At 33.9% G+C, this 25143-nt stretch overlaps 1 protein-coding gene and 1 long non-coding RNA gene across 6 annotated transcripts; both read left to right on the forward strand.

The window, feature by feature from the left end:
* On the forward strand, positions 1-21949 carry LOC126699518 (GPCR-type G protein 2). 5 transcript variants are annotated; one of them, XR_007646807.1, is made up of 15 exons: positions 1-299; positions 422-522; positions 2226-2333; positions 3546-3666; positions 8334-8463; positions 9976-10051; positions 11298-11386; positions 13451-13543; positions 15666-15692; positions 15855-15941; positions 17072-17143; positions 17690-17820; positions 20050-20211; positions 20335-20388; positions 21610-21949. XR_007646807.1 is itself a non-coding variant. In XM_050397385.1 (14 exons), exons 1-13 carry the CDS (start codon positions 85-87, stop codon positions 20198-20200), a joined length of 1401 nt encoding a protein of 466 aa, XP_050253342.1. In that variant the 5' UTR covers positions 1-84; the 3' UTR covers positions 20201-20211; positions 20335-20390. The 5 variants fall into 5 exon arrangements, 1 of the variants encoding a protein (XP_050253342.1); XR_007646808.1 differs by having other exon boundaries at positions 20335-20375; XR_007646806.1 differs by having other exon boundaries at positions 2-299; positions 21624-21949.
* A 794-nt stretch (positions 21950-22743) lies between these two features.
* Positions 22744-23490, forward strand: LOC126700000 (uncharacterized). The gene is made up of 2 exons (XR_007646959.1): positions 22744-22920; positions 23071-23490. It is a non-coding gene; the product is annotated as an uncharacterized LOC126700000 (long non-coding RNA).
* Positions 23491-25143: the final 1653 nt, after the last annotated feature.

The following is a 25143-nucleotide window of genomic DNA, read 5'->3' on the forward strand; positions in this document are numbered from 1 at the left end:
TCCGGATCAAGAAGGAGGAGGGAGAGTTGGTTCGAAATCCAGAAAAGATCCAGGGGACACACAGAGATTAGAGAGTATTGAGAGATGGGGTGGGCATGGGCGATCTACGAGAGCGTCATCGTTTTGGGGTCACTGATCCTACTGGGTTGGACGGGGCTATGGTTCCTCAACCAAAGGCTCTACAAGGAGTACGAAGAGAAGCGCGTACTAGTCCAGATCATCTTCAGCGTCGTCTTCGCTTTCTCTTGCAATCTCTTCCAACTCGTCCTCTTTGAGATCATCCCTATTCTCTCCAAAGAGTAACGCATCTTCTCTCTCTTACCTCTCTGTTTGGTTCCCGAGAAACTTGTAGAAAATGTTATGCCATTTTATTTATTTATTTATATGTGGTTTGGTTTTGGGCTTTTTGTATTGGATGTAGGGCAAGATGGATGAACTGGAAGCTGGATTTGTTTTGTTTGATACTGTTGCTGGTTTTCATGCTGCCTTATTATCATTGTTACTTGATGCTTTGCAATAACGGTGCGTTTGATCTTTCTTTCAATTTTTGGCTTTGTTGGTTATTAGTTCAAGCACAAAATTCAATGCGTGTGTGTGTGTGTAACTGTGTAGTGCAATTTTAGTAACTATTTTGTATTATAAATTTAGTGTTTATGGTTGATGGAGTTAATGCTTTGGATTGTTCTAGAAGGAATCCACATTAGTGTTTAGGAGGTGAATTTGTTAAGTTGTGAAAATGATCTGTTTACGCAAACTTAAAGAAGAGAGAAGAAAACTAGACACAGAGAATTTACGTTGTCGGGCAATATGCATCCACAGGCGACAACAGAGAAAGTTATACTATAAAATGAGAAGATTACAATAATAGCGCTTGCCAGTATGACATCAGTGTGACAAAAATACGACAAGGGTATGGCACCCTAAATGAAGTGTCCGTGCTTCCTAGAGCACACAGACACTCTCACAAGACTCAAACCCCAAATACACTAGAGCACCCTATTGTATTTGCACTTGACTTGCAGTACCTTTTTTCTCTTTATGTGATTATCTTTTGCACACTTATCAAATTGCCGCATCATAGCACTGTTTTGCTGCACATATATATTCAAGTCGGCAAGAGTGAAGTCCTAATATTAATTGTGGTTAAACTTATAAAAAAATAAAAATTAATTGTGGTTATGGTTTGGGTTTCATGTTCATGTTCATTATGAGTTGATGTGGCAGTTTGCAAACTTGATTTTGTTGTTTTCATTCATAGAGCTTGATTGGGGTGGGCATTTCCCTCATTGATTTTTGTTCAATTATGTTAAACTCAACCTTGTCCCAAATGTTAATTTTGCTATTGTAATGCTTAGTCTGTATTGCTTTTGACATGTTTAGTTTTTATTTATCCTATGTATTAAGTTTTTACAGGGTTGGACCTTAACCATACATTTTTTGAGGGAGTATTATTATTTTTATTTTTTTGATTGATTGCATTCTTCAAGGGGTAACCCAGGTCGGTGAGCCTCAGTCAGCATAATTTGACATGTATTTGTAGCTTTTCTGACTAATTATTCTGTTTTGAACGTTAATCAATCCTTAGATCTTTTATAACTGATGGCACTTGGTTGTATGTAATCTAGCGATAAAAATCATCCAGGTGGAAGAATAAGGTGATTTGATAGTAATTTGCAGTCCATTGTGATGTGTAAGAATCCTCGTTACCATCACAGTCTAGAGATAATACTCAGGATTGTTAGATTTAGTCTGTTGGAAAATAACAAGGTTCTCCAGGAATTTGTAGATACTTATAACATATCAGTACAGTTATATTGATAAGTAATAATTTTGGTTGAATCTTGTTCTGAATTGAGGAGGAAGACCATAATCCTGCTGTTTAACTTTAGTTTTGTAAACATGTTTCGATCGCTATATGTTAATGCAGATGGGAAAAATCCTCTGCCCTAGTGATATCAATGATCGCCTTAACATATTCACCTTTTACAATCAGAATGTCTAAAAAAATCAATGCTACAATATTTTTCTCTCTCTATTGTCAAACCCTCAACTTAACAACAACAATAATAACAACAACAAAGCCTTATTCCCAAAATTTTGGGTTTGGCTATGGATCCTCAATAGAATAGCTTGGGTTGGCCGTATATATTATATTCCTTCATTCTACCCGTCAACTTAAATAATGATTATTTATTTATTTATGATTATTATTTTTTTCATCTCAGGTTTAAGGAAGGAACGAGCTGCACTTGGAGCCATCTTGTTTTTGCTGGCATTTCTCTATGCCTTTTGGCGCATGGGCATTCACTTTCCTATGCCTTCACCTGCTAAAGGTTTTGATTTTGTCCTTGTTAAGATCATAACTCATAGATTAATTCTCTCTCTAACACCCACTTCCATTGTTTCCTTGACATAAATGAATGAAATAAACCGATGCTTTATCTCTGCATGTCTCCAACCTTTCCACTATCATTATGTTGGATTATGTTTGAAGGCATTAGACACACAGAATTTAAAATGAAAACACAGGTCACATTGCAAAAAATAGCAATGCATCAGGATGTCAATTAGGATTGTAGTCTTAGTTTTTTAAGTTTTTGAAGTGAGTCATGCATTATCGAATCAAATTCCTCTCATTATTATTATTATTATCATTTTTCCTCCTAAATATTATGGATATCTTTAATCTCATCTTTGCTACTTAGGGTCCGTTTGGATACAGCTGAAAACTGAAAACTGAAAAATATTGTAGCAAAATAAATTTTAAATGTGTGAATAGTACATTGGGACCTATTTTTAATGAAAAAGTTGTTGAAAAGTGAAATTTGTGGGTCTGTCCACTGTTCACGGAAAAGTCAAACATTTTGGCTCCCCAAAAAAAAAAAAAAAAAAAGTAACTGAAACGCAAACGTGTGTTTGGGAAGCGCAAAACGCGCTTCCCAAACGCACACATAGAGACTGATAACATTGGTTTTTGCTTTTTAATTCCTTATAGCTGGGATTCCCAAATAAGCCTAAATCAATCTGTGAGCACATGAGCATACACAAACATGCTATATTGTATAATCTCCTTTGCAGCTCCATAGCCTCCATTTCCATATTGTCCAAACTATGGGTCCGTTTGGATTGAACTTATTGTTGCTGAAACTGAAAACACTGTAGCAAAATAATTTTTAAATGTGTGAATAGTGTCGTGGGACCCATGAACAGTGTGTAAACAGTGCGTGAATAGTGTTTTTTGTCCCATGTACAGTGATTTTACTGTTCACGTGCAGAGAAAAAAAAAAAAAAAAAGGGCATGAAAACGCAGAACTGAAACGCAGCTTTCAGCCTTCCCCAAACGCTCACTATACAGTCTATCATGTAGATCGATAATTATTCCTTTGCATGGCTTACTATTTTTCTCTTTCATGCATTTTTTTTTCTTCCCGTTCCTTCCTTGTCTTTTTTCCTTTCATTCTTGTTTGTGAACTATGTTTTGTTTATTGTTTCATAAATACCCTCTAGTTTTATGCTGTTGGCTTCTTCTTGACTTCATTTCTCAGGTTTCTTCACCATGCCGCAATTGGTCAGTAGAATTGGGGTCATTGGTGTTACTGTCATGGCTGTCCTATCTGGTTTTGGAGCTGTAAATTTGCCATACAGTTACTTGTCGCTCTTCATTAGGTAATAAATGGATATTGCTTTTTGGTGTAAGTGAGTAGAACATAATTCCTTCAGCTAATTTGTGTTCACGTAGTTATTGTTGTACTCACGTGGGAGTGAGATCAAATCCATTCTACTTAATAAGATTTACAACGTTGAACCTCTCTTACATAGTTCTCACTTGTGGGTATCCTTTTAACCCCAACAGAATGATCAAACTACTCTTATTCTAAGAGTTTTCTCCTCTATCAAGAGAGTCCACAGATCTCCTTATTGACACCAATGAGTAAAATCTCCTTGTGCTTTTGAACCCCATAGTAACAATGAAGAGTGTGCTACACTATTAAAAATTGGCAAAGTTGCAACCTTCCAAATAGGAACTTGCCAATCCCTGTACCATGAAGTTACAAAGGTTGTACTTGTAAACCAACCCACTTTAAGGTGAAATAGGCACAAGGAAAGAGCAATAGAACTCTTATTCTAAGAGTCTTCTCCTCCCTTAAGAAACTCTTCTTCTAAAAGTGAGTTTAGTTTTTTTTTTTTTTTAGTTTATTTGCTCTTGTATAAATTTTTAGAGCCCCACTTTTTCTACGTACCGTATAATTATACTTTTGCCAACTTCCAGCAAATAAGCAAATATGTTTTCTGTAAAAAGTTAATTCAAATGCAGAGTAATAGTCCTCTTGTCTCTTAGTTAGGAGAACTCTTCTTTTAATATTCTCTTCTCTAAGGAGTAGTGACGCAGGACAACTAGAATAAAATTAAAACAATAGGAAAATAAATGGATATGACCTAGGAGTCAGCACCTAGGCTTGGCTTGGCTTGGAGTCAACACCAGACCAAAGAGAGACCAAACGGCCATTTTTTTCATTCATCAAAATATCAACTATCTCCTCAAGGAGTACAATAGGTTGCTTATAAAGGATTGCTAAACTCTAGTTCTAATTAGTTAGGAAACTCTAATTGCCTTATTACAAAAATAACCTTACTTCCAAATTAAAATACTAATAACCTAATAAACTACTAGGACCTAAAACATAAAAATACAATTGACTTGCAAATATAAATAATATTAAATAATAATTTTCTTGTGTTTCCCGCATCATTCTCCTCTGGTTGGAGAAGACTCGACCTAGAGTTCTAAAGTATTGAAGAATTAAGATGCTGACAAGTAACACTTGCTTCCAGTCTGGAATCACCTTAGGGAGCATAGAGAAAGGAAAAACCTTGAATTCCATCATGTCAAACTCTTTTGGAATAACAAAATCAATTTGTGGAATCAATACAATCTTATCTTGAACCATTGGAAGCACTATGTTATCCACTTTCTCCACTTTAGCAAACTGTTTGTCTTCATGCACCATAGAAAGTTGCTCAAAAGCAGATTCATTAGCTTCCAATATCACATCATGTGCATCCTCTAACATTATACTCTCTTTAGAAACCATCTCTACACCTTGCTGCTCTTCAATAGATTCGTTTCCTTGCATGCATGTTAAAGCAACACTTGTTGAAGCATGTACGTCTTTGTCAACATTAGACTGTGGTGTTACTTGAGGTTTCTCCACTACCAAGATATTATTGTCAATGTTGTCTTCTAATGGGGGCACCAATAATTTCATTGTGATCAATTATCCTTGGTTTTCCAATTGAATCGGTTTGAGTCTTCATTTGCTTCATCTGAGCAATTATGTTTTGAACACCTGTCATGAGATTTTCAAATAATTGCTTTAATTCCTTGGTAGATTGTTCAAAAGTGCACTGAGAACATGAAATGGGACGAGGATTCATCGTATTTGCTTCAACTTGAAAAGTACCACACTGAGATTGGGGTAGATACTTAGCTCGAAAGTATGGTGACAAATACTTATCACAAAACTTTTCTTTCATATCTTCCCACACACTAATGGCAGGTTCATACTTTAGATAGCGGAAATATTCAAGATCCTCCCAAAACATTTGTGCTTCACCTCTTAACTTCAACTTTGCATTCCTAACCTTTATGTTATTCGCAAAATTTGCTTGCTCAAAGAATTGCTCCATCCCATTCACCCAGTTGACAAAATCCTGTGGATTAATTTTACAACCATCAAAATAAGGTGTTTTTGATATCGCCATAGCTCATTGGGAAAAATATTTTGCCAACTTGACTTGCTAAATATGGCCCCCTAAAGAAGGGATTGTCATGGCATTAACCAAATAAAGCTTCACTGTTTGAACACCAATAGAAAAACCAATGCATCCACGTGGACTGGACTGAAGGCCTAGACTTGGTTTTTTTTTTTTTTGGTATGCACATAAAGAAACTAAAGAAGAATCTTAAATCTTAAATGAAAAGTTGAGTCCACTAAGGATAGTAAGAGAACCTGGCCCTTGTGATTGCTGCTAAGTGTACCAGGCCTTGCTTGGAGTTGGCTGTTTGTGGGCTTGGAATTCTCTAGTGCAGGGGCCAGAGGACTTGACCCTTAAAAAGCCAGATACACAGTGGTGTGGATTGGTAACAACAAAACGAAGCTTCAGTCCCAGTAAGTGCAGTGGTTCGACAGCTACGCAGTGTGAGATGGAGAGCTTTAGAACCAGCGAAGTCGTTAGTGGCCAAAATATTGGGACGTCAATCTGGTGTCACTGACTGTGAAACTAGAGGTTGACGGTGCAATAGGGATCCGCTGCTAGCAGCGTATCCGGAAGTAGTTTTGAAGGCTGGTGACTTTAGTTATTTTCTGCTTGGCTGGGAAATCTGGTTTACTGTAGTGGCTGGTATTCCGATGGTTAGAAAATAATGACTGCGCTGGATTTTTTTTTTTTTTTTGTGTGATTTTTCTGGTTCTGGATTGACTGTGGTGATGCTTCAAACAGATCTGTGTTTACTTTGATAACAAAACTGACGCAGGACAACCAGAACAAAATTAAAACAATAGGAAAATAAATGGATATGACCTAGGAGTTAGCACCTAGGCCTGGCTTGGAGTCAGTATCAAGCGGAGAAACCACTAGGAGCCAGCATTTAGGGTGGACTTGGAGTCAGCACCAGCCCAAAGAGAGACCAAACGGCCATTTTTTTCATTCATTAAAATATCAGTTATCTCCTCAAGAAGTACAATAGGTTGCTTATAAAGGATTGTTAAACCCTAGTTCTAATTGGCTAGGAAACCCTAATTGCCTTATTACAAAAATAACCTTGCTTCTAAATTAAAATACTAATAACCTAATAAACTACTAGGACCTAAAACATAAAAATACAATTGACTTGCAAACATAAATAATATTAAATAATAATTTTCTTATGTCTCTTGCATCAAGTAGTCTTATTTAATTGTTTCTCTTCTTGTCATATGGGAGGACCTTTAGGACAAAGCCCCCAAATTTTTACTAACCGTTTATGTATAAGCCTTTAAATCCTATTTCTTGGTGGACAAGAAGAATTAATTATTTCTTTGACTAGGTATACATATATATATATATTTTTTTTTTCCTGTTGTTCATCATCATGACAACTTGAATTTTTCCTTACTATTTTCATTAATAATATTTCTCTGATTACCTATAAAAAAAGAAAAAAGAAGAAGGTATACATGAATTGTTTGACAAGGAATTATCTTTCCTTCCACAAAAAGAAGACCCCAAAAAAGTAACCAAGTCAGCTTTCATTTCACACCAAGGAAAGCCAAATAGGTAAACAAGTCTAAATAGAAATTTGAGGCAATTTCTAACAAATCTTCTGAACTTTCTTAGAGTTTGTTGAACCACATAAATTCTTGTGTTTATGCAATACCATTTTCCTAAGAGAATACATTACTAATTCCTAGTGTTTAATGGGGTTTTGTTGAGCCACATAAAATAAAGGCTCTCAATGAAAAAAAATTAACGTATTCCTAGTGTCAAGGGTTAGAGTTTCTAATGGGGTTTCATTAATACCTGTTCCTTTCCGGAATTCATGGAGTTGTCTCTCTACACATAATTTTGTTCTTTCGTATCCATTAGACTTCTCTGCGTCCCTTGTTCATAGAGTAGTCTCTTTGCAATAAAATACATCTTTCTTATCTGAAAAAAGCAAGTAGCCAATTTTAAACATTTTGTGACATTCAAAAATTCTTTATCTAAGAAACAAACCATATTTAGGAGAAGTCAATCACCCTCTGGCACCTCACCAAGGAGGAGAAGACCTACAGTGTCCCTTGCCACAGGCTAACTGACCATCCCCCCTTCATCTAGGATGTGGTCCTCTCTTCCAAGTTCCAATGGCTAGTTTGCTCTCTTGGGTTCTTGGGATGGTGAGTTCCACCTTTGGGTCCTCCAGGCTGGTGTCTCCCACTATTTTGTCAGCCACACCAAGGATGTCCTCTCTGTCACCTTCTCCTCGGCATCCATCAGATTGTCTGTCTTCCATGACTGCACAATCAGGTTCTGGAACACCCTTGGTGAGTGCTAGTGCACCATTTGAGACCAAGACGATCTGATGGGGAGGAAAAAAGATGGTGGCTAGGTGAAGGTCATAATTACAAATTCTAACCATTGTTATCATCAATAACATGAGAGCGAAATCTTAAAATGTCATTGTCTATAAAACTATACTATTATGAATATACATAGATGTGCTTTATTCATAAGTTATATTTATCAGTTTGTTTTATTTAATTACTCTAGTGATTTCTGATTTCCTATATTCCTTTTTATTTTAAATGTGGCAGAGAGATTGAGGAGACAGAGATCAAGGCATTGGAAAGACAACTAATGCAATCAATTGAGACTTGTGTTGCAAAGAAGAAGAAAATTATTCTTGGTCAAATGGAGATGGAACGCATTCAAGGATCAGAGGAGGTTTACATATCTTGCTATACCTTTGATCATGTTGCATTCTGGTTGGTCTGATGTCTTTAATTCCATGAATGCTGGCTTTAGATCTTCAGCTCATCCTTTTAGTTAACATTCTTATGTTCATGATATTTCTATCTTGTTTTGTTGGGTTCTTTCAGAGAAGCTCATTTTATGATTGCTTTGTTAGAGTGGATGGCACTTATTAAAACACGTCATATCTGGTACATGCAGTTTTGTGTCTTTGTATATTTATCATATTTGATAACATATTTCTTATATATATAAAAAAAATCATATTCATAACATATATATATATATATAAATTTCTTTTAATAAGAAAAATTTTCAAAAGTATAAAGGGGCTCATGTACATGGGAGAAAACAAGAGAACACCAAATAAACATAAAAACTAAACTTTAAAAATCTTAAGAATCCAAAAGTTAACTAAATGAAAGGGCAAATAGTAACCCTTTATCAATATCTCTCAACAACCCTGTAAGAAAAACTATCTTATCTTGTGCCATGAAAACATTTTTCTTTTCTTCTTTGGTAAGTTACAGACATACTTGGTGGGTCTTAAAGTGATCTCACCTTCCAACTTAGTCTTACAAGGGGAGTGTGTGCCATTAAACCTATGACCTTCAAAAGTCCTGATAATTAGATTCACGGTATGTATACCAAGTAAGGCATAAATGACTGGAATTATTCAAATTATTAACAATTTTGAAAGAAATAGTAAATATATGCAAATAGTATTGCCTCTATCATATTGTAAAAAAAAAATGTTGAAACCAATGAGGCAATGACAAATTTAATGTCAACTACTTTTACACTTAAAAACCTGGGTTTCACCGATGTGCTCTAGCTCAATTGATACCTCCTCCTCTTATGTTCTAGGTGGAGGGTGAGGCCGTGGGTTCAAGACCCATTGGGTGGGTATGTAACTTACTAAAAAAAAAAAAACAGTTTCTGAAATATCACAGTCAGGAGCCAATCTATTGAGTGATCAAAAGGAGATATTATTGTACAAACCTAAAACTTATGGGCTTGCACTAGTTTACTATTCTTTTATATTAATTGCTGATAACATCATGTGTGATGCCTTTGTACATCTAGATTCTGATGCTTTTCACAAGTTCCAAATTTGCAATTTTATATGTTAAAAGATGAAATCACTTGTCTTAGATGACATATGGATAGTTTTAGATTATAAGTATCATAGAATATTTTTTGTAGAGGAGGCAAACAAGCCTTTTTTTGCCTCCAATTTCAATCTTAGACTTTTATATCGTATTTCAATTTCTTTTTTAACCTCATGTTCTCTCCGAACAAGAATGGAGCCTTCTAATTACTTATCAAAAAAAAAAAGAATGGAGCCTTCTAAGGAAAACCATGAAAGCATTAATCATTGTTACAAGATGATGAAAGTGTGAATCTGTTATATGTTTCCTTCCCACTAAGCGTGTGTGTTCTACAAGTCAGTTAACTTGTGGCTCACTAAATTGTTTGCTGCAGATAAAGGGTAGATCCTTTTTTAAACGAATTGTTGGCACAGTTGTACGATCTGTGCATGAAGACCAAAGGGAACAAGGTCAGTCTCTTTCTTTTAGACCAATATTCTGGTCACTCTGTATTCATTCTGGCTACACACACACGCATCCACATTATGTACGTGTATTTGTATGTGAATGTTTATTAGAATATTTTATTTTATATTTTTAAGAAAATTGTTCAAGATCCACATTTTTTTTTTTTTTTTTTTTATAAAAGACAAGCTTTTATAAATCTATGAATAGATAGTTGCTTGGGCAATGTAAAATGCTAGGAAGTATAGGCACAGACACGGGAGGGTGCAACATAATATGGATGTAGTGATACGGCAAGTTCTGAAAAAATTGGATACAATATAAGATAGACATAACCATTAATTAACATAAAATATATTTTTGAGTATCTGTCCATTTAGTTTAAAAAAAATAAATAATCATCAAAACATTTGAAAATATGTTTGAAAGTAATTCAAACATTAGATTTTTAGTCTAAATATTTTTATTGAATAAGTTCCAATAGCACTTTATTTTTAAAAAGAAAATTAATTGGCGGAGGGTGAAATTGTAGGTTCAAAATCCGATCCATAACCCATTGAGAGTTCAGTGTTGTGTAAATAACCAATCAAAAAACACCAACAAATTAAAAGAAGAAGAGATTGTTGGGTATTACAGTTGACTGAGCATTGCCAATGAGCTTTAGCTCAAATGACACTTCCTTCTCCCATAAGAATGGGTGGACGGTGAAGTTGTGGATTTAAAACCCACTGGGTGCATGTATAACTTGACAAAAAAAGAAAGAGTTAACTGAGAATTAATTAGGCCCAATTTTTTATTTTTTTATTTTTATTTTAAGTCTTTAGGAAACTCAGAAAGCATAGGTCAGAATAGGCCCAACCTTCTTATTACAATAACAACAAGGCCTTACTCCCAAAACTTTGTCCTAATGTTTAATAATAGCCTAGTTTTAACTTACTCTATCCATATATTTTGTGAAAGAGTCCTTGAATTCCAAGCCCAAAACCTAGGGCCAATGGTGTTTAGGGTACCTAATCAAAAGCATCTGAGCCAAAAAAAGAAGAGAAAAAGTAGCCCAATGTTAACCAGAGAGGCAGATCTACAACCCCTCGCCCCCTACATTACCAACATCAACCACTCATGCAAACCAACTTATCAAAAACAAGTTTTGGTATGGGGTTCCAATACTTCTTAATCTCCTTATTCTTTTTAAGGTTCAATAATGTTTCTTCATATCTATTTATTTATTTATTTGTTGTTATTTTCTTAAAGACATCAAAAGCATGGAAGCAGAGGTACAAGCTTTAGAAGAGCTCTCAAAGCAGCTATTTTTGGAAATCTATGAGCTTCGGCAAGCGAAGGTTTTTTATTATTTATTTATTTGAAATAATAATTATTAGTATTTTTATTTTATAAATGTGATATACACTTGGTTCCCGATTTTGATTTCAACATGTTTCTGCATCTACTGTGTTACATATAACCTTTCTGCCATTTCTTTTGCACAATACCTTTTACATTTGAGGGCCAGTGCTGTTGTTCTGCTAATGACTATGATACTTTGTTGAAGTGTTGTACATTGTACAATGAAGGATTAATTTACTTCCAGGGAAAATGAGTTTTGGCATAATTAAGATAGTTTAAAAATCATATTTATGGTTATTTGGTCTATTCTATTTAGATCAAATAGTTATGGTGTTGTGTGGTGGAATGAAGATTTGGAGGTTCAAATTCTACATAGGCTGTTTGAAGAGCAATACATTACCTCATATCCAATTGTGCAATAGTATTTTAACATCTACTGAACTTTGGAAACCAGCTTCTTTGTTTCTTGTTTCTATTTTGGGGTTTCTCTTGTATACATTGCATGTATTAGGGCTGTGCCCCTTTTGTGCTTTGTATTGAATTATTATTTTATAAAAAATCATATTGCAAGATGTTTTTGATAGGTAGATAGTGGGGAAGGGGGAGGTGAAATTTGAATCATATTGCAATAAATAATTGTAAATACCATATTTAGATTTAAGTACATGACTTAGTTACTACTATAATATTAACATTTTAAAAGGTGAAAAGGTCCTGCTAACAAGGAATACACAATTTATTTTACTTTTATATAATAAAAAAAAACAAGGAATACACAATCTATACTCTTTAAAAGAGGAAATTTATGAGACATTGACTTACAACTTTAAGGGTGCTCTTTTTTGTGTCTTGCACTAGGCACAAAGGTGCCTGATTTTATCCTTATGTGCATGATTGAGCGATAAATGGTATGGGCCACACAATGCTTTTTATATGTACTTCTCACTTGAGATGTGCCTTGCTGTGCTTTTAACAACATTGTATTGGAATCTCCAGAGGTAAGAGCTGAGCAAAAGATGTCTTGAGTGGAATCTTATTAAATCTGAGAAAACGTTATAAATGTTGAAAAAGAAAAAAGGTCAGTGTAATTTGTGAAACAAAATTGGTTTCTGGGAGCATATATTATTGTTCTTCATAGTATGAATTGTTGGGAAAATCGGTCAAATTCTGATCTGTGTTTTCATTGTAGTATCACACAGTTTGGTCTTCTAATATATCGCATCCATGTGTAACGGGCATTCTTTCTCTACAAAGACATAACACAACTTGAAACGCTAAGGAACAACTTTCAATATCACCCCATTGCTTCGTTTTCCCAAACGTCCCTTCCAACATGACAAGTTGACAACATTTCCACAATTACAGAAGGCATTACCCAAGAGACTCCAAACAGAGAAAATCAAAGATTACTCTTGAGCCACCACACAATGAAGAAAATGATGAGCCACACTCTCCATGGTTCTTGCACATAAAAGCACCAATCCATGAGTATCAACCCTCATCTCTTTTCTAATGTCTAACACCACAAGAAACTAAGCCACCCTTGGACGTGCCTTAACCTTCCAAATGCTCTGCCAAGGAAAAGACTTTCCTCCTCCTCTCAATACCTTGCAGTAGCTCTTCACTTGAGAGCCTTTAAATTTTGAAGGGATTCAGACCAGGTTGTTCTTATTCTTATTCATACTCACCACACCCCCCCCCCCCCCCCCCCCCTTTTATTTCCCACTTCATTGCATAAATGTCCTCCAACAAGTGAGCCATTGATTATAATTCCAAATCATACACCTCTCTAATGAACAACAGATTCCAACAAAAGGAACCATTGTAGTTTTGTTTTCTGCTACTCCTTTCTATAATGTTTGTAATGCAGGTAGTTTTCTTCTGAATATTTTCTGTTTGTCATTGAAAATTATATTTTAATATTATCCCGAGCACTTATATTGTGTCGTAAATCTGCAACCATTTATGTGCATGAATTTTTTGTTGTTGCAATCAATGTATTTTTTTAGTGAAATTTTGAACAGGTAAACTAGTTCTCACTTTTCTTTCTTAATTTGCAGGAGGCTGCTGCTTTTTCTCGAACCTGGAGGGGTCACATGCAGAATCTACTTGGCTATGCCTGTTCAGTCTATTGTGTGTACAAAATGATTAAGGTATTATCTGTTTTATCGGGTTTATAAATTGAGGACATTTCATTTATCTCTCTTACTAAATTCAGCATGTTAAAAGCCTTATTTCATTGGTAGCAAAAGCAATAAGGATAAGAATTGAGGGCAAAACTTAAATTGTATTCCCTTTAGAATCACAAAACTTAATGATCCTCCAGAAATTCTAAGACAAATGTTTGCAGCTTGTTTTGCTGCATCTTAAAATTCTTGTTTCTGTTTATTTGTTAATAATTGCTCTTGCTTATTTGAAAAAAATGGAAAAAATTATGATCCATGCCATAATTAAATTTGGGTAAGCATTTTTTGGAAATTCCAAAATTTGTGATAAAGGTCAATAATAATTTTTTTAGTAAAAATAATTTTATGTGAAAGAGGGGAGAGTTCAAATATACTGTGTCTGCAATACTCTGCATTTGAACCACTCCTAAAGAATTACAATCTAAAGTTCAAAAGATCTATAAATTTTAGAAAAGAAGATGAAGGGATGCTATCCAAGGTAGTCATCTGCTCATTCATCAAAGTTTGCTTAATAACATGATTGGGGCGCTTGACACCATCAAAGGTTTTTATTTTCCTCTTTTGCCAAAATTTCCCCAAAACGCATGATGGAGCTGGTTTCCAAATCTTTGAATGAATATGAGGACGAAATCTTCTTTTTCGACACTGCAAAATCTGAAGCACAGTTAGTTTTTGGCACAACCCAAACTACCCTGAATAAGGTAAAACAAAAGGCCAAATGTCTCGTGCCACTAGACAATGTAGTAAAAAATGCTCTATTGACTCCCTGCTACCAGTCAACAAACGTAAGATTTTTCTGAAGATTTTCCGTCAAAATGTTACCTAAAGCTGCTGTCTAAGTGGAAAAATGCAATTGTGATGTTGGGATCTTGAGTGGTTTGTATTTCAATTGGAGCCTGATGAGTTGATCCAAGGGTGCTTCCGAGGTGCTGGGGATATGGTGTAATACCGAGATATTGTATAACAGAACATAGAATTGCTTCTGCCTCTCTAATCAACCATTAACCAATAATTATAATGTTGGTGAATTCAGTTTGGGGGATGTGGTTTGGCATTATTTGAACCAAAGTTCTTTTTTCATTTGAGTTCTAAATTGTATATGTATTGAAAGATCCAAAATGTCTAATCTGTCATTAGGAATATTTTCAATTTTGGTCTGTTTCCAATTTTCACCTAATATTTTTGCAATCAAGAAGATTGGACCTGGATCAAAAACTTTTAAACTGTTATTCTGCACTTGGTTTCTGGGAAACAAAAGACTAATGTTTTTGGGTAAAGTTGTTTCAGTTAATGTGCCATATTATTAAGAAATTTGACTCAACTAAAACTATAAAACCATTATTCCCTTTTATCTTTCATTCTTGAGATGAAAAAGTTCCATATCAGTAGTTTACATGACAATTTTCAATAAGTAATCCTTTGTAAACCTCCTTCCTATGTTAAAAGTGAAGAAGCATATTTAGGAGTGATTGGGCTCACAAATTAATAATTGGGCAACATATATTTACCTGTAATATTTATTATTTATGATGTCATAGTCTGACCACCATTCAAACCATGGTGCAACCACTGGTGAATTCCTAATCGGACCATACAACTGAGAACTATTATTTTTTCTGATTCTTTGTTTGGTTCAGTTTTAAAACCATAAATTTATATATTATTAAGTGAATCTGTTTTCATGAAAAAAATGGGCAAGAATCCAGCAGAATACTAAATTAGAATATTGCATCAAAACTATTTATCAACTATTTTTTTTGGTAAGTACAAAAAAATATGAATAGTAAAAGTTGCACGGTTTGACAGTAAGGATTGTTGTACAACATTCTCTGCGACGTGCAACTAATTTGAGTGAAGTTCTCCTACATCATAAATATATATTGATAAACAGCTGGAGTGTTATTCAAAACCTGCATATATGTTCCCTTTGATGCTCCTTACTGTCTAAAGTCAGAATTACAAACTTTCTGGTGATATTGTATTTTAGTTTTTTAGTTTTTTATGTCCTTCAAATAGTCTTCCTTTTTTCTGGTTTGATTTTTACTGCTTGGAAAGTGAGGTGCCTGATTGATCTATTTGCTTTGTGCAGTCTTTGCAAAGCGTTGTTTTCAAGGAGGTACTTTTATTATCCCTTGATAATCCCTTTTTGATGATCTTTTCATGTTTGTATTTATGATTTCCATCTAATTGTCATTGTTTAATTTGTTTCGTCTTTGAACCATTTCAAATTGCGTTGTCATTTGCTAATGTATTGCACTTTTATCTGTTTCTTTGACAGGCTGGTTCAGTTGATCCTGTGACTATGACCATAAGCATATTCTTGCAGTTCTTTGATATTGGAATCAATGCTGCATTATTGTCGCAGGTTAGATGTCAATGTTGCTTGCCATATCTTTGAATCAGTTCCAGATTATGTTTTACTACTATTTGTGTTCAATAAATTTAATAAATTCTTTCAGGTGTCAATTATTGCTCAATGTTTTCATTTTGTTAACAATTTAGGTGGCAATGCTATTTGAAAACTGAAGACTTATACAGAATAGTACTGCGAGTAGGCACTGAGTTTTTGATGACTTACATAATATGACCTCCTTTTTCTATTTATTCCATGTTACATACTGGTGATATGCATGAATGAGTAATAACTTCGAATTAAACCAATGAGCAGTTTTCCTAGTCTCTGTATCATATGATCTTCATTATATTTCTGCATGTTTTGTTAAATTGTTGTTGGGCATGTATCTCTTTGGACAACCAGTGCTAGAAAGGATGGTCTCAAAACCCATTAGATCAAGGTTCACGCCCCCTTCATTCATTCTGTTTCCATTTCTATGCTTGTCTAACCCATTAGATGAAGGTTACATGCTGACCTCCTTAAAATTGGAGTGACTAACTTTTGGAATTACTTCTGGCTCTGGTTTCAGCTTTTCATCCTGAATATATTTGTTTCATAGTAACTATAGAATCTTACAATAAACTTGAAGATTGTAATTCCAGTTTGTAAAATATGTGAATTAGGCATGTCATTTTATTAGATATTATATTTTTCTATTTTATAGAAGGGACGGTGATTGTTCTCTATTTTCTACTCTTGTTTCATTAATTAGGATTGGTGATATTATTCAGTTATGCGTTGGTTTTACTATTACTTGAATTTCTGTTGAAGGTATTGTAGCTTCATTGGGGCATCTCTTTTAATTGTGCAATTCTTGTGAAAAGGACAATTCAGTGTGTATGTCTAGCTTATTTCTGTTAATATAATCAAAGTTTGAAGAAGACAGTTTAATCTTATGACTACGTGATTCAGTGTTTGTGTGTAATATTTAAAAGCAACAGTGCTAGTGCTTCAGATGATAGATAGTTTAATGGCAATAGACAAAGGAAGCTTCCAGTGCTTTTGCTACTGGCATTGTTATGTGTGTCTTTAAGTGCTGTTATGTCTTGCATTGTCTGATGCTGTATTTCTCTTACCTTTCTTTTGTTAATGTTGTACAGTATATTTCGTTGTTATTCATTGGAATTTTGATCGTTATATCAGTTCGAGGATTCCTAACAAATCTAATGAAGGTAATCATGCTTTCTGATATCTTTTCATTTCAATGTATTGCTTAAGTTAAATGACTATGATTTACCTTGTGCTCTCTTGGATTGATTTGAGTAATGTGTGAAGTGTGAACTTCTTGATGAAGGGTCATAGCACATTGAACTTCTTAATGAAAGGTCAGCACATTTTCATTACTGCTAATAAAACAGATATTCCATGGAATGAAGGATTTTGAGACGGTAATGAGAGAAAAGAAGCTTTCAGCCCAGATGCTTGTAGACAACTAGGTGTCTACTGGTCCCATGTAGTTCATATTTTTGCATCTATAATATTCTAAAATGATGAAAAGTGACCTCATTGGTTTATTATAATAACCTTTTGGGAAAGTTTCACTTCCCATTCTAGTTAGTTAAGCAAATAGAATAACATTTTAAAAGGATGAATATGGTTATATGCTCAGTTCAGCACGATTGATTTCCTCTTGAAATATTTGTTTTATTTTGGTACGGACAGTGTCTCATGGCTTCTATTATTCTGAAGCTTAACTTGCAGTTTTTGGCTGTCTGCAGTTCTTTTTTGCAGTTTCCAGAGTTGGTAGTGGATCTTCAAGTAATGTTGTACTTTTTCTGTCTGAGATTATGGGAATGTATTTTGTTTCCTCAATTCTTTTGATAAGGAAAAGCTTAGCAACTGAATACAGGTATGCTCATTACTGTGCTGTGTTATTACTCTCTCCTTTGTCTGTCCCTTTTCTGTTTATCTAGTTTAGAAAATAATCTTTTTAATGGAATGTCATTTAAAGCTTAGTCTATGAAAGAAAAATATATGTTTTCAAAATTTCCCTTACAAACTTTCAAGAATTTGAACCTGAATAAAATGAAGGCTAGAAATATATTGGGAGGTCAATAAATTAATGACTACTGACTTTTAAAATTGGACAGGTATATTGGGACAGCTAAAAATGGTATACTGGACAAACAAAATGGGATGGAGAGAGTGTTATTATTATTTATTATTTTGCATTTCTTTTAGTATATAACAATCTGCTTGTGAGTGCTATTGATTTTGCTGAAGGTGATTGTTAGTGATTTCACATTTATTTGACACTTGAAACTCTCCATTTTGTCAAGTGTGCTTCTATAATTGTGCATAAAATATTAAAAATATGTGCATACCCATCTTTGTTGAGTGCGCTTCCATAAAAGTGCATACCTTTGACTCATGTGGCTTGTTTTGGCAGAAGTCTTAAATGAGCCTTTAATCCCCAGGTGTCTTGCCTGTGATTGAAAATTCTTTTATTATTAAATCACCCACAGATTTGGGAAGAAAGATTTTTATAGAACAAAGAAATTTATTAAGAAAAGAAGAAACCCAAATACCCAGTCTTCTAAAGATTGAAAGAGTTTTTTAATGCTGCATCTTTGTGTGGTTAGACATGAAATATACTTTTTGGAAGGCAAAGAGTAAAGCTATGGGCCTCATGAAATTTGAGAAAGCTTTTGGTTTGGAAACTAGTGTCCGTGATGATTATTAGGATAGTAGAGTTTTATTTACATTTGTGAGTCAAGGTTATCTTCCTAATTTCATTATTGTTAAACATGGGTCATAGTTGTGAGCCAATGGTCTTATTTCATAATAATAAAGTATGAATATTAGGGTATTTTTTGGGGATAAATTAATGATATGAATATTACTTAGTCAATGGGCATGTATATATGGCCCTTAGGTTGGTTTAATTTTTTTTTAAGTTTGTAATTTCCTGATTAGGCCGACCCCAAAAGTTTTGGGACTAAGTCTTTGTTGTTGTTGTTTCCTAGTTAGAGTCCTAGTTCTAGTTGAACAACAAACAGTTATGGCCTCAAAATAACTATTTCTATGTACTCTCTATATTCTCTCTCTATCTCTCTCTCTCATATTATTGTTCACAGCCCATGGGCAGATACAATTTAGCTCTCTTTTTCGCATCTTTTGCATTGCCAAATCAACCCTTTTCCTTACCGTATAAAACTGCCTAGCCACTAGCCTGCAAATAACCAATTAAAACAAGCCTTAAAGCTCTTTATTTATCACTGAATCCTACAACCTGCCCATTTTCCGGAACCACTTTCTTGGCCTTAGAATCCTCTCTTTTCTATTCAATCTAAAAACCCTGCAGCTTCTACAATTCCATGCCCCTTGAACATGAATCAAGCAATTGTAGGCAGGATTCCTAGTCTGACCTACCTCAATATGAATTTTGGGTTTGTGTAGAAGATAATCGTGCTCTTTCTTGTGAGTCTGGGAACTAGGGAAGGCCCTTATTGCTCGTCTTATGTAGACAATTTTCTTGTGAAGGGAGAGAGTAAAATTGAGAGAGAGAGAGAGAGAGAAGGGGGTGGGGGGCTGTCTATTGTCTAATGTAGTATGTACAGTTAGAGAATATGACCTATGTAGTGGGATGGTCATTCAAGTAGAGCAATGCAAGATAAGATTAAAGCCTTGGAATTATGAAGAAAGTTCTTGATGGAAACACCAACTTAAGGCTTGAGACTGTTCTTATTATGGTTGAATTCATTGCTTTACAATTAGGATGCATTATTGAATATATTGGGTAAATTTTACCTATCAAAAAATATATATATTGGGTAAAGTCATTCCAGGTATTGCCATGCCATCTTTCAGGTGAAGGTAAATTTTATGTGTGACAATCATATTATGTAGTTGTCTACTTGTAATTGTAGATTGCAATTAAAGAATTTTTAACAAATATATAATGTTGTTACTGTCGTATTTTTCTTGATTCTGAAACTATTAAATTATAGAAATGCAAGCGAACTGAATCTGTTAGTATTTAATTGCTTAGTTTGTTTCTGTAGAATGTGATAGTTCATTCAGCTATGAGATTAGATCTGATATGATTGGTGTTGTATGGGTTGGGTTCTCTTGGCAGGATCATCATAACAGATGTCTTAGGAGATATTCAGTTTGACTTTTACCACCGTTGGTTTGATGCGATCTTTGTGGCCAGTGCTTTCCTTTCTCTGCTTTTGCTTTCTGCACATTATACATCTCGCCAAGCTGACAAACATCCAATTGATTAATGTAATTTGTGGTAAGTATGTAATAATTAGATTATTTCATTTTTTGTATCAATTAAAGTTCAATTTCTGCATAACCTATCTGAGTATTTGGAATCACCCCTTTGTTTCCCTTGTTTCTATGTAATATTGAACAGGAAAATTACTTGTACAATGTTACGGTTCGTGGCCAAAACAGGTACAATATTCAGGTCACTACACTCAACACTTTTTAAGTATTATGTGATATGCAGTTCCGTTATCTAGGTAGACAAGGATTTTGATATTTATTGAGTTCACCATAATTGTTGAATCAGTCGCCTTACTGCTGATTCTAAATCTTGGGGCCTAGGAAATAGGAAGTAATTTGTGCTACACACCAATATGTACCAGCTTTATAAGATAAATTATCTCTTATGATATCAAAATTTTTGTAAGGATTACATCAAGTAATTTGTTTTAAATAGTGCTTAAGATTTGAAATTAGAAGGTTAAAATGCAGGTGTGTAGAATAGCTTTTTAGACTTGGGAGTAGCATGTTGGCCCTTAGCATAATAAAAAGATGATGGCCAATAATTTTGGGTTTAATTTAATTTTATGTTTTTTGGCCATTTGAGGTGTCATGCCTAACAAATTTATCCTTTGAGAAATTATACTTATACCAACAATTTATTATAGAGCTAGCAGTTATATTATCTTTAAAAATGAAGAACTTCTATAGTAGGGTAGAGCTTTATATATTTATTTATTTTGGGGATTGGTAAGTTACACCAATAACTCTTACATCACAACAAATTAATTTTACAGTTGTTAAAATGACAAGTTGTAATTGGTGTATAATAAAAGTGATGTTAGTGATGGTCTCATGTGAAAGAAATGTTGCTTCAATTATAGTCTGTCAAACTTAACAAGTTGTGAAATGAATAATGCTATACACACAAAGTTTGACAACTTGTTCACTAAAATTGAATTAGCAAGGTTTTATTGGTTTTTACTTTTTTGCTGGGCCCCACTACTGACATAACTCTTTTTACCTATTACTAACCATATGCCACATTAACAAGTGTCAAATTATTTGTGTCTAAATATTCTCTTGTGAAATTTGTTGTGTTGTGTCTATAGCATTGTTGACATTACAAGGTGAGCTATACGGTGGTAGGGTAACTCGGTTAGTGCCATTGCGTTGTTCATTATTAATGCATTTCTTGTTCTTGAACTCAATTCGACTAAGCATTAGTCTCAACTAATTGAGTTGTCTATATGATCCTCCACTTGGCCCTATCGAGGTCTGCTCCTAGTTGCCTCTAACAATCATCTTTTTGTTTTTGTTTTTTGAATTTTTTTTTGATTTTTTAAAATTTTAAAACTTATATCCACGTCATTTTTGGCCGTCCTTTTTGCACCTTGCTCATAAATATTGTCCTAAATATTAGGATTAATATTGCAGGTAAAAAGTTCATCAGTAATGTTGAGAAAAGTTATTCATCACCTTAGGACAATTTTTTACGTGAGCAATCAAAGGACGATGGTTAGTGAAGGGCAATACAATGAAGCATTATCTGACATTGGTCTGATTTTTGGGTGGAATGCTCGTGTGTATAAATTTTTTTTTTTTTTGGGTATGAAAGAAAGTAGTATCCAATTACTATGATGAATGATTTGTAATATACGGTTTCTTAAATTCATTAATTTCAAAATGGCCATTCTTTCAATGTGTATGAAATAATAGAAAAGATGAGTATGTGAAAAGCCTTGTAGCTCGGTTGGTTGATACTTCTTGTTCTTTTTAAAAAGAGACATTAAGGGTTCAAATTTACTCTTTCCTAATTATCAAATTAATAATATAAAAAAAAAAAAAATCTAATATCAAACTACGCCAATATTGAATGCGTTCATTTGGGTTGGTTTGTAATGGTAGCGGTCAAAAAGTTAAATTTTATAATTTAGCTAACCCATTTTTACATGCTATGAATTAGAGCATCTCCAAAGTCTCTCCAAATTTTTGCCTAATTTTTGTCTGTTTGGAGAATGAACAGTGACATTTAGCTTTTATCTACTTACTTTTTCAAATATACTTTCCAACAGACTCTCTATCACATTCTTTATCTCATTTAAATATTATATCTTCATTCATTCTTTATTTTTTTTTTTATCATCATTTATTCTTTCTATATTCATTACCAATAATTATATTTTTCAATGAAAAGTATTATATTCACAACATTTTTCGTAATACTTTCACAAGAATCACATCAAAATCTTATGTGAAAAGTTGTTACTAGTTCTAATTTGAACCCACTATTTAAATTATTTTTTTACTTACCAATATCAACTAATAATAATCTGACACTTAAAATTTATTGTGAAAATACCGTAGTAATGTTACTCAATTTTGATTTCTTTTATTCCTTATATGATTTTCCTTTCTTTCATACTTTTTTTTTATCATCCATACATTTTTTTTTTCTGTTCTTTTTTCTTGTTTTTTCTCCTCAACCCACGTCCACCTACCCCCAATATCTATCTTCACTCTTTGTTTGACCTTTTGTCTTTCTAGTTATCTCTAGAACATTTCTCCCTTCTCCCTCTCTGTTTTGTTCTCTTTCTCTTACACACAAACACAAATTTCTCTCCCTCAATCTCACACAAACAAACTCTCTTTCAAACACGCATAGATCACCGGCAGAGAACAAAGATTAGAGTCCTCCCCACTTCTAAGAACATGCAGCTTAATCACCATATTGGTTAGATCGGCGTTCTACATGGTTTTTTTTTTGGTTCTGGTTTGATTAGTTTTATTTTATTGTTCAGATTTCATTAGGCTTATGAGAAAGATTGTTTTTGTGTTTCAAATCTTTCGATTGGGTTTTTGTTTTGATTGTGGTATGTTTTAGATTGTAGCCGTTGAGATAGAGAAGCACGAGAGAGTGAAGATTGAAGAACGAAAGAGAAAAGGGATGAGAGAGAAAGAATTATTTTTTTATTCAACCGGGTATTATTTTAAGTGTGAATATTGTCTAGATATGCTACAGTGATTGCTACAGTGCTCTCCAGGCCTGGAGAGCTACTGTAGCAAATCTAAAAAAAAAAATGGAGATGCCGAGTTTGTTGGAGGGGTGATTTTGCGTGAACAGTGGCTTTTGCTCTCCAAAATTTAGAGAAGGCTAGCCTGTTGGAGATGCTCTTATTCTTTCTCTATTTTTATTTTAATGGGGGCAAATCACACTAACGCCCTCCTTGGACTTTTATTTATTTTTTATGGAATAAAAAAGAGAGCTCATGCCGATGCGTGTGTTCACGGCCCTTTGGACTTTTATGCTATTGCATTGAGACCCTCATTCTATTTTTAGTATGGTAACTTTGACGTTGTACTGTACCAAATAGCATTTTTGTCAATGTTTTGTCCAATTTGCTAATCTCACGTGAGATACCAAAAAAAAAAAAAAAAAAAAAAACCTAAGGGGTCTAGAGAGAAACAAATGGGTCAATTGAGCAAGGAAAATATAAGATATTTTGTCTACAGGAGAGTGAAATTAGGAGATTTCACTCTCCTGTCAAGTTAGTTGCTTGATGAGTTCTAGAAAGAGTAACAAACAAGCAAGGAGAGAGAGACGGTCGGTTGGGTTTGAAAAAAATAAAGGAGTATAACTTGGGCAAATTCTCGTACCAGTCATTTTATTAAGCAATTTACTCTGTAAAATTCCTAGGCATGTAGAAAAATTACTCCTGTTGTTGCAAAAGTTATCTATCTTGGCTCCTCTTTTCTTTGCCTTCTCCATCATTCCCCTTCATCATGGTCAACCAAAAAAAAAACCAAGAAAAATAACTTGAGAAAGCAAATTCTCTTATCGGCCTCATTCCTCATCTCTCTGTGTCAACACCAATAAACCACCATGACAACAAGAAGTAACAACCAAGAGTAGCACATTGTGAAACCGCAACCTTGGCCCACTTTGGTTTATTGGACTAAACTCATGTGAATGAGTGAGATTATGTCAATGGCCCTTAAAATAATGATTAAACTGAATATGTATTTTCTCTTAAATCAAAGATTTTACATGGAATCACCACTTGCTTTATTTAAGTTAGAAAAAAAAAAATGAAAACCAAGTGATAAAGAAAATACTTTGTTTACTGAGCGATATAAAAAAATTACATCAAATAGAAAATAACTTTACTAGGTCTTAGACCTAGGTACAATTTAAGAATTACATTGGTGGTCATAGTTACCCTCTAAAAAATGTAACATTACATTGGATAAAACCCAATTTATGAAATCTTGATCTAAGTTTAAAGGCTAAATTACAAGATGGGAAGGTGTTAAGTACCTTGCTCGATGAACCAGTCTTCTAAATTTTTTATGGCCAATGTCATGTCACGTCATGCAAGTAATCACCATGTCATAAACAAATATCATTATGTGAATCAAAGAGCATGATTATGAACAAATTGAATGTATGTGACTAGAATATTACTAATTGGGTACTTCTCAAGATTAGGGCTTCTAATTTCAAATTAGAACATCAAGGGTTCAATTCAATTTTGATCTAAAACTCATGGAGAATGTATCTCACGAGAGATTTCTTTCTCACAATAAGTGGGATCTATATGTGTGGGATTCACACAAATTATAAAAAGAATCTCATGAGACCATCTCATAAAATAATTTTCCAAACTCATAAGGCATTTTTGTATTTTGCCCTTCATTTTAATTAATTTTGCCATAACTAAGATTAGTTTACATTTTCCTAGAATACCGTTTCGATAAATTAGTGCAAACGAGAAGAAAAATTTATATTTCCTTCTTAAATTGGATGCATCTTAATTATACATATGCAACACCAGGCTAAATACTTTTTGAAAACATTTTTTTACACCATAATAATAATAATAATAAAAACATTGGCGTTAAATTGAACTAAAAGGTCAAGATTTAGACCTTTCTTTTTTCTTCGATTTTCATTGTT

Source organism: Quercus robur, chromosome 9 (assembly GCF_932294415.1).
Source record: "Quercus robur chromosome 9, dhQueRobu3.1, whole genome shotgun sequence".
Classification (NCBI taxonomy): Eukaryota; Viridiplantae; Streptophyta; class Magnoliopsida; order Fagales; family Fagaceae; genus Quercus; species Quercus robur.

What these genes read in the sequence shown, in the direction of transcription:
- LOC126699518 (XM_050397385.1), top strand. Translation starts at nt 85, where the DNA reads ATGGGGTGGGCATGGGCGATCTACGAGAGCGTCATCGTTTTGGGGTCA. An exon ending in ATGAGCTTCGGCAAGCGAAG is followed by an intron (nt 11,387 to 13,450) that starts GTTTTTTATTAT and finishes CTTAATTTGCAG; the next exon opens with GAGGCTGCTGCTTTTTCTCG. An exon ending in TCCTAACAAATCTAATGAAG is followed by an intron (nt 17,144 to 17,689) that starts GTAATCATGCTT and finishes GGCTGTCTGCAG; the next exon opens with TTCTTTTTTGCAGTTTCCAG.